We start from the raw sequence: 15,354 nt of genomic DNA, 5'->3' as shown, positions 1-15,354 counted from the left end.
ACTATCCATTTTAATTTTCATTTTCATTCTACTGGTTATATATTACTACCTCATTGTGAATTTAAACTTGTATTTCTCTGATGACCAATGATGTTGAGTATCTTTTTATGTGCATATTGGCTGTTTGTAATTGTTTTCTCATCACTGTATTTGTTCTTTGTTTTTCTTTGTTCCTTGTTTCTTTTTCTATTTCTCAGGTTTTAATGGAGCGTTTTATATGATTCCATTTAATCTTCTCCCTTTGCATAATGTTTATACTTCCTTTATCTTTTAAGCTTTGTTAGCGGCTGCCCTAGGGTTTACAATATACATTTAAAAATACTCTAAGTTCACCTTCAGATAACACCGTACTGCTTCACATGTGGTGCAGGTACCCTATAATTGAGTATGCCCAATTCCTCCCTGCTGACCCTTGTGACCTTGCTGTCATTCATTTCATATCTTGTTATCTTACCTTGTTACTGCTCTGCTTTAGTTATCTTTTAAATCAATTAAGAAAAAAACTTAAAAATTTTATTTTACCAGGGGTATCTGGGTGGCTCAGTCAGTTAAGCATCTGACTCTTCATCTCAGCTCAGGTCTTAATCTCAGGGTCATAAGTCCAAGCCTCGTGTTGGGCTCTACACTGGGCATGGAGCCTACAGAAATAAATAAATACTTACATGAATAAATAAAAATTGTATTCTACCTTCATTTATTCCTTCCCTGATGCTCTCTTATACTTTGTGTAGATCTCAATTTCTGACCTGTATCATTGTCTTCTGCCTAAAGAAACTCTTTTAACATTTCTTGAAGGGCAGGTCTACTGGCAAACAATTCTCTCACTCTATTTGTCTGAGAAAGTCTCTAATTTCTCTGCTTTAGCAGCTTTAGTTTTTTTAAAGACTATTCATATAATGAAAAGTTATTTCCAAGTTGCATTTTAAAATAAAAAATATAAGGTGCCTGGGTGGCTCTGTTGGTTAAGCAACTACCTTCGGCTCAGGTCATGATCTTGGGGTCCTGGGATGGAGTCCCATGTCGGGCTCCCCCTGCTCTGTGGAAAGCCTGCTTCTCCCTCTCCCTCTGCCTGCCACTCCCCCTGCTTGTGCTCTCTCTCTCTCTCTCTCTCTCTCTCTCTCTCTCTGTCAAATAAATACATAAAATCTTTTAAAAAATAAAAAATAATAAAAAAAAATATAGAGGGACCTGTCCCACTCAGTCAGTAAATATTGTGACTCTTGATCTCAGGGTTATGAGTTCAAGCCCCACACTGGGTGTTGAGCTTACTTTAAAAAAATGTGAATGCAGGGTGCCTGAGTGGCTCAGTCAGTTGAGTGTCCAACTTTTAGTTTCAGCTCACATAATGATCTCAGGGTCCTAAGACTGAGCCCCATGTCAGGCTCTGTGCTCAGCACATGGAGTCTACTTGTCCCTCTCCCTCTACTTCCTGCTCCTTCCCCTGCGCTCTCTCTCTCTCATAAATAAAATCCTTAAAAAAATAAAAATAAAATTTAAAAATGTGAATTTGTAGTGAATAGCATTTCATTTCCTACAGGAGAATGATCTCTCAAAAATGGTAATTACCTAAAACACTGAAAAAAATGACCACTCATTAAGCAGGTTTCAACCTTTTCATATTAAATATATGGGCAAGACCTAAATAGTATTAGAAATAAGTGAAAAGTTTCAAACTTGGCATAACATTTATGGTATCAGTATTTCAAAATTCCATAAAAACTGACAGAAATTTTAAAAAAAATCATGAGCAATTAAACTGGAAAAACATAAATTATTCCATATCTGCAATAATGGAAATTCACATGAGGGCCAATCTATATATTTTTCATGCAATATTCTTTGTATACATCAACAAAGTCAGAATAAATGAAATAAGAAAAGAATAAATGAAATCAAAAACATTTCTGATCATTGCTAAAAATTGTTTAAGGATTTCCCAATATCTTGTTGCTATTATGTTAAGCAATTCCAAAGAATTTGTTTTATTTCTTAAATTCCACAAGTTATACTCAACCCCATCTTCTTCCTTCACTTTTGAAAGGTAATTTCACTGGATATAGAATTCTAGGTTGGCAAGTGTTTCTTCTTTGCTCTCCAACAGGTTAGTGATTTCACTCCACTCTTGACTTGTTTGCATAATAAGAAATATGTATTTGGTCTTATCCTCAGTTCTGGCACAGAGCTCCTGAAACACTTGGAATTTCCTAAGTGGTAAGAACTGGTAAGGTGTCTTTTGTTTTGTTATGTTCTGAAATGTCCCCACCCACACGTTGGAAATTGAGCCTCAGAACACTTATTACATCGTTTCTGATGAGAAGCCCACCATAATTCTTATTCTTATTTTAGAAATGGTTTCCCTCCACCGTGCTCCCCCACTTCTGATTTCCTTTGAGATTTTTACCTTGTCCTGTTTGTTTTTTGTTTGTTTTTGGTTTTTTGTAGTTTAAATAAGATATTCTTAGGTTTGGGGGTTTTGTCATTGTTGTTAGATTGTTTCAGTACTTATCTTGCTTGGTGTTCTCTGAGGTTACTGGGTCTGTAGTTTTTTTGTCTGTCACATTAATGACCAATTCTTTGGAAGGTCTTTGGCTGTTATTCAAATATTTCTTCTGCTCTATTTTCCCTTTCTCCTCCTACTGGTATTTTCACATTGTTCCCCTACTTCTTTCCCTTACTTCAGCAGTTCCAATTTATCTCCTCAAAGTCTCAACCCATGTGGAATATGGTTGTCTTTATTTCTCTGTAGGTGGAGAAGCCTGAAATTCCCTTTCCTAACCGGGAATAATATTGCAGTTTTGCCCTCTGACAGTCTTGCCACCTGGAGAGTAGGTCTTTATGATAGAGAGCGTTCTGGAAAGCTTTCCTGGTGGATATTTTTCCTCTTCTTCTGCCAGGGTCTCCAGGGGATATTTCTCAGATCCTCAAGGTGAGAATCTGGTGGGGTTCCTGGAGGAAAAGCCCACAAAAGTTTGGGGTCCTTTCTGTGATTGCAGCCCCAGGAATTTCTCAATTTCATGTTAGTCCATACTCAGCCTCCAATAATTTACCAAAATTACCATTTAAGTATTTCCATCAGATTATAGTTCCAGGTGTTTCTGTTCCAGGTGAGCAGATGTCAGCTAGGAGACTTCTGTACGTGCCTCTCTCTCTAGGTTTGGAGATGGTCATTCTCCCCATTATCTCAGTTCTCTGATGGGTCTAAGAAAGGTCATCGATTTTCAGTTTATCCATATTTTTCTTTTCTTTTTTTAAAATTTATTTTAAAAATATTTTATTTATGTATTTGTCAGAGAGCATGCACACAAGCAGGGGGAAGAGCAGAGGGAGAGGGAGAAGCAGGTTCCCTGCTGAGCAGGAAACCCAGTGACATGGGGCTGGATCCCAGGACCCTGGGATCATGACCTGAGCCAAAGGCAGACACTTAACCCACTGAGCCACTCAAGCACCCCATCCGTATTCTTCTTGATATAAGGACGGTAGCAACAACTTTCAAGCACTTTATATATAGAAGCTAAAGCCAGAAGTCTCTCGGCCAGTTCTGTGTATATCCTTTAATGAAATATTTGTTCAAATTTTTGACCACTTTAATTTTTTAAGAATTCTTGAAAAAATATTCTGTTTATTTGTTTGAGAGAGAGCATCAGTCCTTAAGCAGCAGAGGGAAAGTGATAACCAGACTCCTGCTCAGCAGGAGGCCCAAAGAGGTGGGGCTCCATCCCAGGACCCTGGGATCATGACCTGAGCTGGAAGGAGAAGCTTATCGACAGAGCCACCCAGGTGCCCCTAGAACTTTTTTTTAAGTAGGCTCCCTACCCAACAAAGGGGTTGAACTCACAACCCTGGGATCAAGAGTTGGGTGCTCCACTGACTGAGCTAGCCAGGCACCCTACCTTTGCCCATTTTTTTTAAAAGTTTACTTATTTGTCTAAGTATTAAATTATAATAATTTTTATACATCCTTAAAATCATTGATAAAATGTCTTTTGCAGATATCTTCTCCGCATCTGAGGCTTACTTACTTTTTCATTTTCTTAACTGTGTCCTTTGAAAACAAAAATTATTATTTTTTATGTAATTCGATTTATTCCCTTTATTTCTTTATGGTTTGCACTTTTTGTGTCCTAAGAAATGTTTGCCTACCTGAGGTCATAAAGGTTTTTCTCTTTTTATATCCTAGAAGTCTTAAGGCTTTCACATTTTACACACATTTTACGTTTTTCAAGTCTATGATCCATTCCATGTTAATTTTTATATATAATGTATGATAAGGATCAAAGTTCATTTGTTGCATATGGAAATCCAGTTGTTCTAGAATCACTTTAATTTTTTGATTGTGCTACAAAACACATAATGTAAAAGTAATCTTCTTAACCATTTTTAAGTGTATAATTCAGTAATGCTAAGTACATTTGCATTACTGGGCAACAAAGCTCCAGAATTTTTCATTATCACAAACTGAAACTCTGTACCCATTAAACAATAATTTCTCATTCCTCCTCCCACCAGCCCTTCACAACCACCATTGTACTTTCTGTCTCTATGAATGTGACCGCCCTAGGTACTTCATATAAGTGGAATCATATAGTAATTTTTTTGTGTGTATGGCTGCCTTATTTCACTTAGCATAATGTCCTTGAGGTTTATCTGGTTGTAGCAGGTTTCAAAATATCCTTCCTTTTCAAAGCTAAATAATATTCCATTGTATGTATATACAACATTTTCTTTATCCATTCATCTAGTGATGGATATTTGGATTGCTTTCAGCTTTTGGCTATTGTGAACAATGTTGTTATGAATGGCATTTTTAAGGCAATTTTTTTGAGATTTTGTTTAGATAGAGGATGAACAGAGGGGAGAGGACGAGGGAGAGGGAGAAGCAGCCTCACCACTGAGGAGGGAGCCCGATACAGGACTCCTTCTCAGGACCTGGAGATCATGACCTGAGCCAAAGGCAGAGGCAAAGGCTTAACTATATGAGCCACCCAGGTGCCCGTAAGGCAATTTTTTAGAAGTAATCACTACACTAGGGACCCCTGGGTGGCTCAATTGGTTAAGCCTCCAACTCTTGGCTTTGGCTCAGATCATGATCTCGAGGTTGCAGGATTGAACTTGGTGTTAGGCTCCATGCTCAGCGCTGAGTCTGCTTGGTGTTTCTCTCCCTCCCTTCCTACACCTCTTCCCGCACCCCATTTGCACTCTTTCTCTCTCTAAAATAAAATAAATAAATAAAATCTTAAAGTAATCTCTGTACCTAATGTGGGGTTTGGGTTCACAACCCTGAGATGAAGAGCGGTCTGGTCTACCGAGTCAGCCGGGCACCCTAAAGGCAATTATTTTTTAACCATTGAATTGTCTCGGGACTTTAATAAAAAATCAATTTATCACATATACATGGATTAATTTCTGGATTTTCTATTTTGTTCCCTCTATGTATCTAGACTAATAGCCATACCACACTGTCTTGACTACTGTAGCTTTATAGTCAGTCTTTTTAAAAAGATTTTATTTATTTATTTGAGAGAGAGAGAGAGGGCAAGAGCAAGTGGGGGAAGGGAGAGGGACAAGCAGACTCTGCACTGAGTGCGGAGCATGACACGGGCTCCATTTCAGGATCCTGAGATCATGACCCAGACCAAAATCAAAAGCCAGTCGTTTAACTGACTGAGCCATACAGAAGCCTCTCAACTATGGATATTTAAGAGGTTCTTCTGTGGGACAGGCCACAGGTTAAACGATTTCTAAGAACATCTGCACCTCAAAATATCAATTGGTGTATCAACTCTAAAAATGGTGATTATAAGAGAAATACACTCAGATGTCTTGTGAAAATCTATGGAGAAAGAGAACAACATAGAACATTTCCAAACTCATTTATTTGTTTGTTTATTTATTTATTTATTGGTTTTTAATATTTCCAAACTTTTGATTCAAGAAAATGAACTCAAATAACTTGAAATAAATCTTGAAACAGGAAACTTTGGACTGGAGGGCGGAAGCGATGTGCACTGAAAACTTCTTAAAAAGACTGCTGAGAAAAATTAAAGAAAACATACAAAAAAGGAGAACTGTGCCATGTTCATGGATTGGAAGACTCAAAGTTGTTAAAATATCTATTCTCTTAGGGCAACTGGGTGGCTCAGTTGATTGGGTGCCTGCCTTTGGCTCGGGTCATGATCCTGGGGTCCTGGGATGGAGCCCTATGTCCGACTTCCTGCTCAGTGGGAAGCCTGCTTCTTCCTCTCCCCTCCCCCATTCATTCTCTCTCTCTCTCTCTCTCTTTCTCTCTTACAAGTTAATAAAATCTTCCAAAAAAAAGGGAACAAGATCTGGTGCAATGATTTTAAAAATATATATGTATCCATTTTCTCCAAATTAATCTATATATTCAGTACAATCTGAGTCAAAATCCCAGCAAGCTTTGTGGTAGAAATTGATTCCATGATTCTCAAAACTATATGGACATTTAGAAAGACATAAATTAGCCAGAATAACTTTGAAAAGGAAGAACAGTGTTGGAGAACTCAGACTCCCTGATTTTAAGACTTTAAAAAAATATATTTTATTTATTTATTTGACAGAGATCACAAGTAGGCAAAGAAGCAGGCAGGGATGGGGGAGGGGAGCAGGCTTCCTGCTGAGCAGAGAGCCCGATGCGGCGGGGCTCAATCCCAGGACCCTGGGATCATGACCTGAGACAAAGGAAGAGGCTTTAACCCACTGAGCCACCCAGGCACCCCAGCTGATTATAAGACTTATTATAAGGGGACCCTGGGGACCATGATCCTGGGATGGAACCCCACATTGGGCTCCGTGTTCAAAAGGGAGTCTCTTTGAGGATTCTCTTTCTCTTCCTCTATCCTTTCTCCCACCCCTACCCCCCACCCCACCACCACTCTCTCAAATAAATAAATCTTTGAGAAAAAAAAGATCTACAGTTGAAGGTGAAGATGCCCTTTTGTCTTTGTCCTGGTGGTTGGGAGAATGGAGGAGGGAAAAGGAAAAAAGAAACAATGTACTGGGTTCCTTCAGTCAGGCACAGAAGTTTTGTATCATTTTTACTTTGAATAGCAAAAAGCCATGGGAAAGATATAGAAGCAGTTACAAAATATATCATGTTCAGTTTTTCTTCAAGTCGGGCTCTCACCAGGCACAAAGTCAGTTTTCCTGTCAGAAAGAAAAATGTCTGCAAAACCCCAGCAATCCATGAAAATAGCTGTTATGAGGTGAGCGGAAGAAAACCATCTTGGAGTTACTTGGCTTATAGCTCTAACACCTTACAGAAGTTCCATTAATGGCCCAGTGGATCAACAAACATGCTTCTTTGCCTGGAGCTTGGTTGTTTCAGCAAGTTACTGCAAACTACAACGACTGTGTGCCTGAAAAGAAAGCTAACAAATTCCAAAGGTCCTTGCTTTCTACAGTTTCTCAGTGCATTTGTTTTCCCTGGACACCAGCTGTTCTCCAGGTCTGAACTCCATCTGAGCATTATTTGCTTCTAGTCCCTTCAGGAGCACCTCCCACCGTCAAACCAGATTGCTTGTCTTCATGCTACTTTCCTACCCGCTCAAAGCCAAATTGAACGAGAAAAAAAAAATAGTGCAACTTTGATGTCAAATTAATATGTTCATCAACAAAATGTTTACCAAGCCCTTGTGTGTGCCAGTCACTCTTCTAGTCACTGGGGACATTGGCAGTGAAGCAAAGACCCTGCCCTTTCACTCTCCTGGGAGAAACCCATAGCAAACCAGTACACGTCATCTGTCCCTAATGAAGTCAAACAAAGCAGGGTAAGGGGGAATGGAGAATGATGAGTTGGGGGTGGTAAAATAGATTACTGAAGTCGGGCAAATACTCAGTGTAATGGTACCTTATATACTGCTGTGTAAGGCCTTGAAGGCTGGTACTGCTGTAATGGCCTTCAGATTTTCACCTGGTTGAGGGCTTGATATGAAGTCCATGTTCAGTAAATTCAATGGAATATGCAAAATACCTAAATTCTACACTTGAACTTGGACATGTCTTCACATCATGGGGGTGGAGTATGCCTTTAGTCTATCACTTGAAAGTGCAAAGTCTAAACTTTGTATTCCTTCTTCAGAATGGTTGCTAGATAATTCCAGGGGCTCAGGAAAAGCAAAAAGGCAGGGGGTCACAGGAATTCACTTTCCCATCTCCTCGTCTGTTCCCTGGCTTCATCTCTGGACTAACACCCCAAACCACCCTTGGATGAACTCATCAGTCAAAGAATTTCTAAGCCCAGTTGACTAAGACGTCCATAACAGCCTTGGATGAACTCATCCGTCGAAGAGTTTCTAAGCCAGTTATTTGGCATAGGCAGGGCAAAAGACGAGAGGCAGTTAATAAAACGTTTCAGGGATTCATTTACTCATTAACAGTCATTTTCAAGGCAACTACCATATCCCAAGGACTGTGCTAGAGTTGGAGCAAATTATTTCATCTCAGTCCAGAATCTAGCCTTGAGTCAGTTAGATTCAGAAAATCATATTGTTCATACATTCAGAGATGATTAGACTTTTGATGACAAACTACCTGTAATTAACTATAATTAAAATAACCAGAAAATGCTAATTAATCCATTAATTTCTACAGTGATTTCAAATACCTCTAGCTGAGCCTGCTGCTATCATTTGTGGGGTCAGGGCAAGAATCTGAATGGAGGTCCGTGTATCATTTGTCTAAATATTTAAAAGTTTGAAATCATGCTAACAGACTGTGTGTACATGTATAGATGGAAGAGGGGAGGGGAGCAGAGTCAAAGACCCTCCTCTGTGCTGCACCACAGGGTGGCCCAGATATCCAGATTCTGTTCACATTTTCCTGCTGAAAGCTCCACCGCCCCTCATGTCCAGGGATATGCAATTCTCTGGGGAGGTTACTCCCGGGAGGATGGCACCGAAGAAGAGGCCACATGAGTTCTGAAAACAGCAGGGGGGGGGGCATTTGGGTGGAGAACTCAAGAATTTTCTAGGGGTTGGGAATGTGAGGGCCTCCAGGCCATGCACGTGTCCATGGCCACACAGACTCCTCAGAAGAGAGCTAATACAGGGCCCTCTCAAATTGAGCCACAGAAAGCCATGATCCTGGGCACACTCTGCTGGCTAGGAAGGTATCAGAAAGGCCAACAGAATGCTCCTGGGGAATTTGTATGGAAGAAGGGCAGTTTTATCAGCTTTGGAGCTGAGGCCTAGTTGACCAACCACATCTCCCAACAGAGAACACCTTACTTCATGAGCTCTGAGAATACTTGTTTTCCAGATTCAAGAATGTATCTCTTATAATGGGACTGACACAGTTTGCTTCCCCGAAAATGCCCTTTTCTCCAAGGCTCAGGGGCTGCAAAGATTTCCCACAGATTCGGAGAATTAGGGGCTAAAATCCAGCCCTCCCTCTGTTCACCAAATTGGGCTGCTGGGCCCAGAGGAGCACCCTTTTCTAATTCACACAAGGTACCTCATCCAGTAGCTGGGATCTGTTGCCCATCCTTGTCCACCTATGTGGGCCTGGGCAACTAGCATCTACCCATTGACACAATTCTCAGGGCTCTGGAGAGCCCCTTGTATAGACCACAGGGCATTGTTCATAGGGATCCCCTGAGACCATTTATTTATCTTATGGGACTCTCAAAAGCAGACAAGACCCCAGAAAGCCACCAATAAGTGTTCAGATAATAGACATCTTCATGATCCAAGTAAGTAGCTTAATTGAATGACCCGAGCAGATCTGTGGTACGAATACACTGTGGTGTTGTGTTGGTGGCCCTGTCTCCATTCTGTTTGCTCTAGAGCCAAAATTAACCATAACCTCTGAACTTGCTAATGCTCATGACCAATAATCACCTCCTCTAAGTAGGAATTAACTGAGAAGAGATTGGCAGTGATTCTTCTTTTGGATGTGTGATGAGAAGCTCAGAAATATCCAATGCACTGTTATTCTAACAGATGACAACAAGAGGCAATTTCGAAACAAGCCTCTCGTGTGAACCATTGGGCCTTGATGACACAAGAGTGGTTTTTTCCATTACTGACAAGAGCGAACCAGTGCGAGTAGAGGTGAATATTTTCTCGACAGCTGAGCCAGGTTTGACTTGAGTTTCAGAGAAATCGTCTCTCTGAGTCCATCCGTGTGTGCTGTGTCAGTTTTGTCAGAATTTCAGTGGCTCCAGTGGATCATTCTGGAAGAAATAATGTGCCCAGGACTTGGACTTTTCTTTTTCTCCAGCAGTTGACTAAGTGCCAGCTACCCCTGGCATGTGGTTTACCTCCAATAGGCAATTTCAGCCTCTTTGGGGCGGGGGATGGTCTCTGGCAGGGGAGAAGAATAAGGAAGAGAGGAAACCATAGGAATGAAGAAGGAAAAGGTATTTGAAAACATGCTTGGATCTGAACAGAATTTTTGCAGGTCGAAGGCTACAGGGACCTGGGGGGAGAGACTGACACAAATATGATGTCTATTTCCCTGGGTTCCTCAGGGCCAAAAGTTATCAGAAGTTCCTCAGTCACTTCTAGATGCAAGTCCCATGGCATTTTCTCCCTGCTGCCCTCCAAAATCCCCTCGTGCTGAAGATTCTCTCCTACAGTCCTTATATTGTTTGGAAAAAATAAGTGTATCAGCCGCAGCTTAGCTGAAGAAGCAGAGCCACTGTGAGCGGTAGAGAAAGGGATTTCTCCCAGGAAACAGACCCGGTGCCTTGTGGGACGGGTGGAGGAGTGGAGGTGGGCAGGGGAGCTGGATGATGGGAGAAGTTACCCAGCTGTAAGTCAGAAGCCCAGTACATCCAGCTGCCAAAGTGCAGAAGCTACCCTCCCAGAAGCCACCAGAAGCTGCTCCTACCTCGATGGTGCTGAAGAAAGGCCTGATGGGGGCTCCGGGCTGCCATTGTTTGACAAGGTTAGCAGTTGCGAAGATCTGGACCCAGCACCCAGGGGAGTGAGGTACAGCTGGGACCTTCTGTCACCAAGCCCAGCCATGACAGACAACCTGGGGAAAGTAACAGCCATGACTTCACACTCACCTTCCCCACCTTGTGCAAATCCCTCTCTTGGCCAAGTCTAACCCAGAGCCATAAGGGAAGGGCATCCTCGGAAGTGTGATTCCGGCTCGCCAAGTGAGCACACTACACACCACACGCCAGGCAGAGGAGCAGCGAATTCCCTGAGAGAGCTCCTCCAGCAGCCAGGCCAGCCCCCCAGCCAGAGAAAGTACGGGATGGATGGATCCTCAGGTTCAAAGTCTTTTTTTTTTTTTTTTTTTTAAGATTTATTTATTTATTTATTTATTTGACAGAGAGAGATCACAGTAGACAGAGAGGCAGGCAGAGAGAGAGAGGGAAGCAGGATCCCTGCTGAGCAGGGAGCCCGATGCGGAACTCGATCCCAGGACCCTGAGATCATGACCTGAGCGGAAGGCGCGGCTTAACCCACTGAGCCACCCAGGTGCCCCAGGTTCAAAGTCTTTAACTGATCAGAGCAGGTTTTCTCATGCTGGAGACTGGAACATGTGAGCAAGTGACTCCGACTTCTCCCACTAGCATGAAACAGGGAAAATCTTTCCATGGCGAAGATGAATTTAGACGGATCTTCGTTCTGAAATGAGGTACGATGCATTAACAGCAGCATTCTGCTGCCACCAGAGTTAAAAAGAATCCTTTTCTGGGAAAGGCCCCAGCACATGCATATTTCAAAAGCCCTTTTAATACACTTATTCGAGGGGGAAATAACCTTAATGCAAACTGCGAAGATTCTACATGGTTAAAATGCACCAGTCCATTTATCAGTGGCATTTAGAATAGTTTCTTGGCAGAGAAAATATTTATTAGGACCCAATTTTTCTCCATCTGTGTTCTCCTCTTTAAAGAAAGTGCTGAGTCGTATATTAACACTTCAAGGTCTTGACTACTTTTTATCTTGAAAAAAAGCGAGAAAATGTTTGTCATTCCAGGAGCATAATCAGTTGAGCCGGCACACAATGACATAGTTAATTCACCAACGGAATTTGTTGCCATAGCTCCAGGGAGGGACCGGGTAGATTAAACAATGGCCTTTTTCACGAGGGCAGCTTCCTCCACAACCTGCCTGTCCCCCACGCCACAGGCCATCAGAGCGCCAGTCCAGAGCACAGCAGTTGTCAGTGAACAACAGCCCGGAGGGGACAAGTGGAGGCCTGTGGTAAATAAAGCAAGAACACCCAGCACCTTGGATCTCTGCTTATTCAATCACTGGGACGTGACTAGCTCCTCCGAGTGCATCTTCAAGCTAAACCTTCGGTCAAGTTCACCGGTGAATCCAGAGAAGGACAATTTCACCGTGTGACTCGAAAGAACTCCAAAACGAAGAGAGGACTCTAGAAAAAGAGAAAGGGGGGCAGGATCAGACATGGTGGGCCACCAGGAAAGCACCACGGAAGGGGACGCCGGGGACAGTGGCGCTCCCACATTCTGGCGCAAGGTAACAGTAACATACATGCTTTCTTAGTGATTTTTGCCTCTTTGAATATCAAAGTCGGTCCAAAAAGGGAAGTCCTATGTATCTGTGAGTGTAATGGTTCTGTGATAATTAATAGAGTCACACTCGAAATGGAAATAGTATCCTCTCCATCTTAAGGTGATAAAAAAGAAAAATTGTGACTCATCTTTCTTTATCCCCTGACTTATGCAAGCTCCTTGGATAGAATTAGATGACAGGAACAGATTCTCCTTCTTAAAAAAAAAAAAAAAAAAAAAAAAAAAGAAAGAAAAGGAAAAAAAAAGTCAAATCAGTTTGAGAAAATGTAGGTGGTTCAAGGCAAAGAATGATGCTGTGGGAGCCTGAGGGCATTGGAGAAGTGTTTTAACCAAGCGTTCATTACCCTATAAAATGAGAAATTTTCCTATTAGAAAAGTCACAAAATCCTGACACCTATTTCTGAATTTCTTGGAATGCAATTATCACGGAAGTGAGAGTACATATGGTCTTTTATTTGGGGGGTGGGAGGGTGCCCAGGGGAATGTGCATTTTAGTGGAGCCTTGTTAAATTAAATGAGTTCTAGATAGAAAAAGTTTAGGTGGTGGGATGAAATAGTGAGAAGATTTCAGATGAAGTGAAGAAGACATTAGGGCCAGGGGAAGCTTCCTGGCAATGCTATGTTTCTGTCTCACCATAAAGCTGATTTCCCACCACACCCCTGAGAGTGGTTTCTTGGGTCTCAGGACATCAGCCCTGCTCTTTCGAGTTTCGGCACTGTATCAAAACCTCCCCATGCCCCTTCGAGTGCCTGTGGATAGCACCACATGCCTCACAATGTAGTCTGGGCCCACAGTCACTGGGCACTTGAACAAGCTGACTGGTAAACCATTTCCCCCAACTGGTCCCTTCCCCATTCATCTCAGTATTGTCTCTGATTTGGAAAAATGTATATGTTGAGGACTCGTGAGTTTTACCGGCTCATTTTGTTGAGTAAATGGGGGAATCAGGAGGTATTTTAGTCATTCTTTCATGCCTCATGACAAAAATAGATTTGAAATAATATCAAAACAACTGGATTCAGTTCTTGACTGCTATGAATATGGAAAGTGGAGATGATCTTTCTATGCCCTGTCACGTAGAATTAAGTCTGTGCAAGTAAATCACACTGTTCTCCCATGCCTTTTGTGAATTGAAAAATAGGCAAAGTCTTCTCATCTCATGGGTCTCCCAAGAGCATCACTTACTATAACAATGGCTGCAGTTTGGGGACATGTGGCTGCCTCGGTCAGTAGGACATGTGACTCTTGATCTCAGGGTTGTGAGTTCGAGTCCCACATTAGAGGTAGTGATTACTTACAAATGAAATCCTTAAAAAAAATAATGGCTACAATTTTCAGCCCTTAGTAGGTGTCATGCCCTGTGGTGAGTACTTTATGTACCTTATTTCATGTGATGACATCAACAAAAGTGCTTAAGCTCCTAACTACTTGCCTCTTCTGCTAATTTGTACCTGTGAAACGGACTGGGTTTATTTAATCTCCTTGGGAAATCAAGATGTTCATCGGAACAATAACAAAGAAGTGATTGCGCTGACATTTTTTTTAAAAGATTTTATTTATTTATTTGACAGAGAAAGAGACCACAAGTAGGTGGAGGCAGGCAGAAAGAGAGGGGGAAGCAGGCTCCCTGCTGAGCAGAGAGCCCAATGCGGGGCTTGAGCCCAGGACCCTGAGATCATGACCTGAGCCGAAGGCAGAGGCTTAACCCACTGAGCCACCGAGGCGCCCCTGCGCTGACATTTTAATCCCCCATTTTGTTTCTCAGTGTACTTTTGGTACACGAACTGACCTCAACTTCTATAAATTTAACTTTCTGATTTCCACTGCTTTTTTTTTTTTAAGATTTTATTTGTTTATTTGGGAGAGAGAGACAGAGATAGCAAGAGAGAGCAGGGGCTGGAGGAGAGGGAGAAGCAGGCTCCCCGCGGAGCAGGCAGCCAGACACAGGGCTCGATCCCAGGACCCTGGGATCATGACCGGAGCTGAAGGCAGACGCTCAACCAACGGAGCCCCCCCAGGCACCCTTCCCACTGCTTTTGTGCACCATACACTGATACTCCCAAGCTAATGGTACTGCTTACCAGCCAATAGTTATAAACATTGTCATTAAATATTTTATCTGAACAGAGAGGATAGTTATGAATTTAATAATATTTATGAGCTCCCTAGGAATGCAAACTCCCTTTAAATGAGAGAGCTGGTTATTCATTTTCCACATGTTTAACTTTGGTACTTGATTGGCACTTATTTGGAAATCGGAGAATGCCTGAATACATCTCAATTCCTCTTACTCCAAATCCTCTAAGGTAGCTATGATTTATATTTCATTTTCAAGTGAGAAAATTGAAGCTCACAAAAGTTAAGTAAAATGCCCAAGTTAGTAAGGGTACAGTACAGCTGGAATTCAGGGTCTTGGATTCCATTTTCACTTTTTCTTTAAGCCTGCACTGTCAAATAAGGTAGCCACTAATTGCTTATGACCATTTAAATTTTAATTAGTTAAAATTAAATAAAATTTAAATTTTAGTTCTTCAGTGGTACTAGCCACCTTTGAAGTGCTCAATAGTCACACAGAACTCGTGGTTTCCTCCTTTGAACAGCTAGAATATTACATCATTGCAGAAAGTTTTATTGGATAATGCTGTTTTAAGTTGTAATGTCTCTTTTCTATATGTTGACACATGTCCTCAAAACACATTGCAGTTCGGGGTGCCTGGGTGGCTCAGTGGGTTAAGCCGCTGCCTTCGGCTCAGGTCGTGATCTCAGGGTCCTGGGATCGAGCCCCGCATCGGGCTCCTTGCTCGGCAGGGAGCCTGCTTCTCTCTCTCTGCCT

At 41.9% G+C, this 15,354-nt stretch overlaps 1 protein-coding gene across 1 annotated transcript in view; it reads left to right on the top strand.

The window, feature by feature from the left end:
* The first annotated feature begins 12,101 nt into the window (after nucleotides 1-12,101).
* Nucleotides 12,102-15,354, top strand: part of PCYT1B (phosphate cytidylyltransferase 1B, choline) — a 124,322-nt gene continuing 121,069 nt past the window's right edge. Inside the window, exon 1 of the mRNA XM_059157290.1 lies at nucleotides 12,102-12,464. Within this exon, the coding sequence (XP_059013273.1) occupies nucleotides 12,393-12,464 (72 nt within the window). The 5' untranslated portion in view covers nucleotides 12,102-12,392. The remainder of the gene's footprint in view (nucleotides 12,465-15,354) is intronic.

Source organism: Mustela lutreola, chromosome X, assembly GCF_030435805.1.
Source record: "Mustela lutreola isolate mMusLut2 chromosome X, mMusLut2.pri, whole genome shotgun sequence".
NCBI lineage: Eukaryota > Metazoa > Chordata > Mammalia > Carnivora > Mustelidae > Mustela > Mustela lutreola.
The sequence above is the reverse complement of the archived record's forward strand: the minus strand, read 5'-3'. Positions and strand labels throughout refer to the sequence as shown.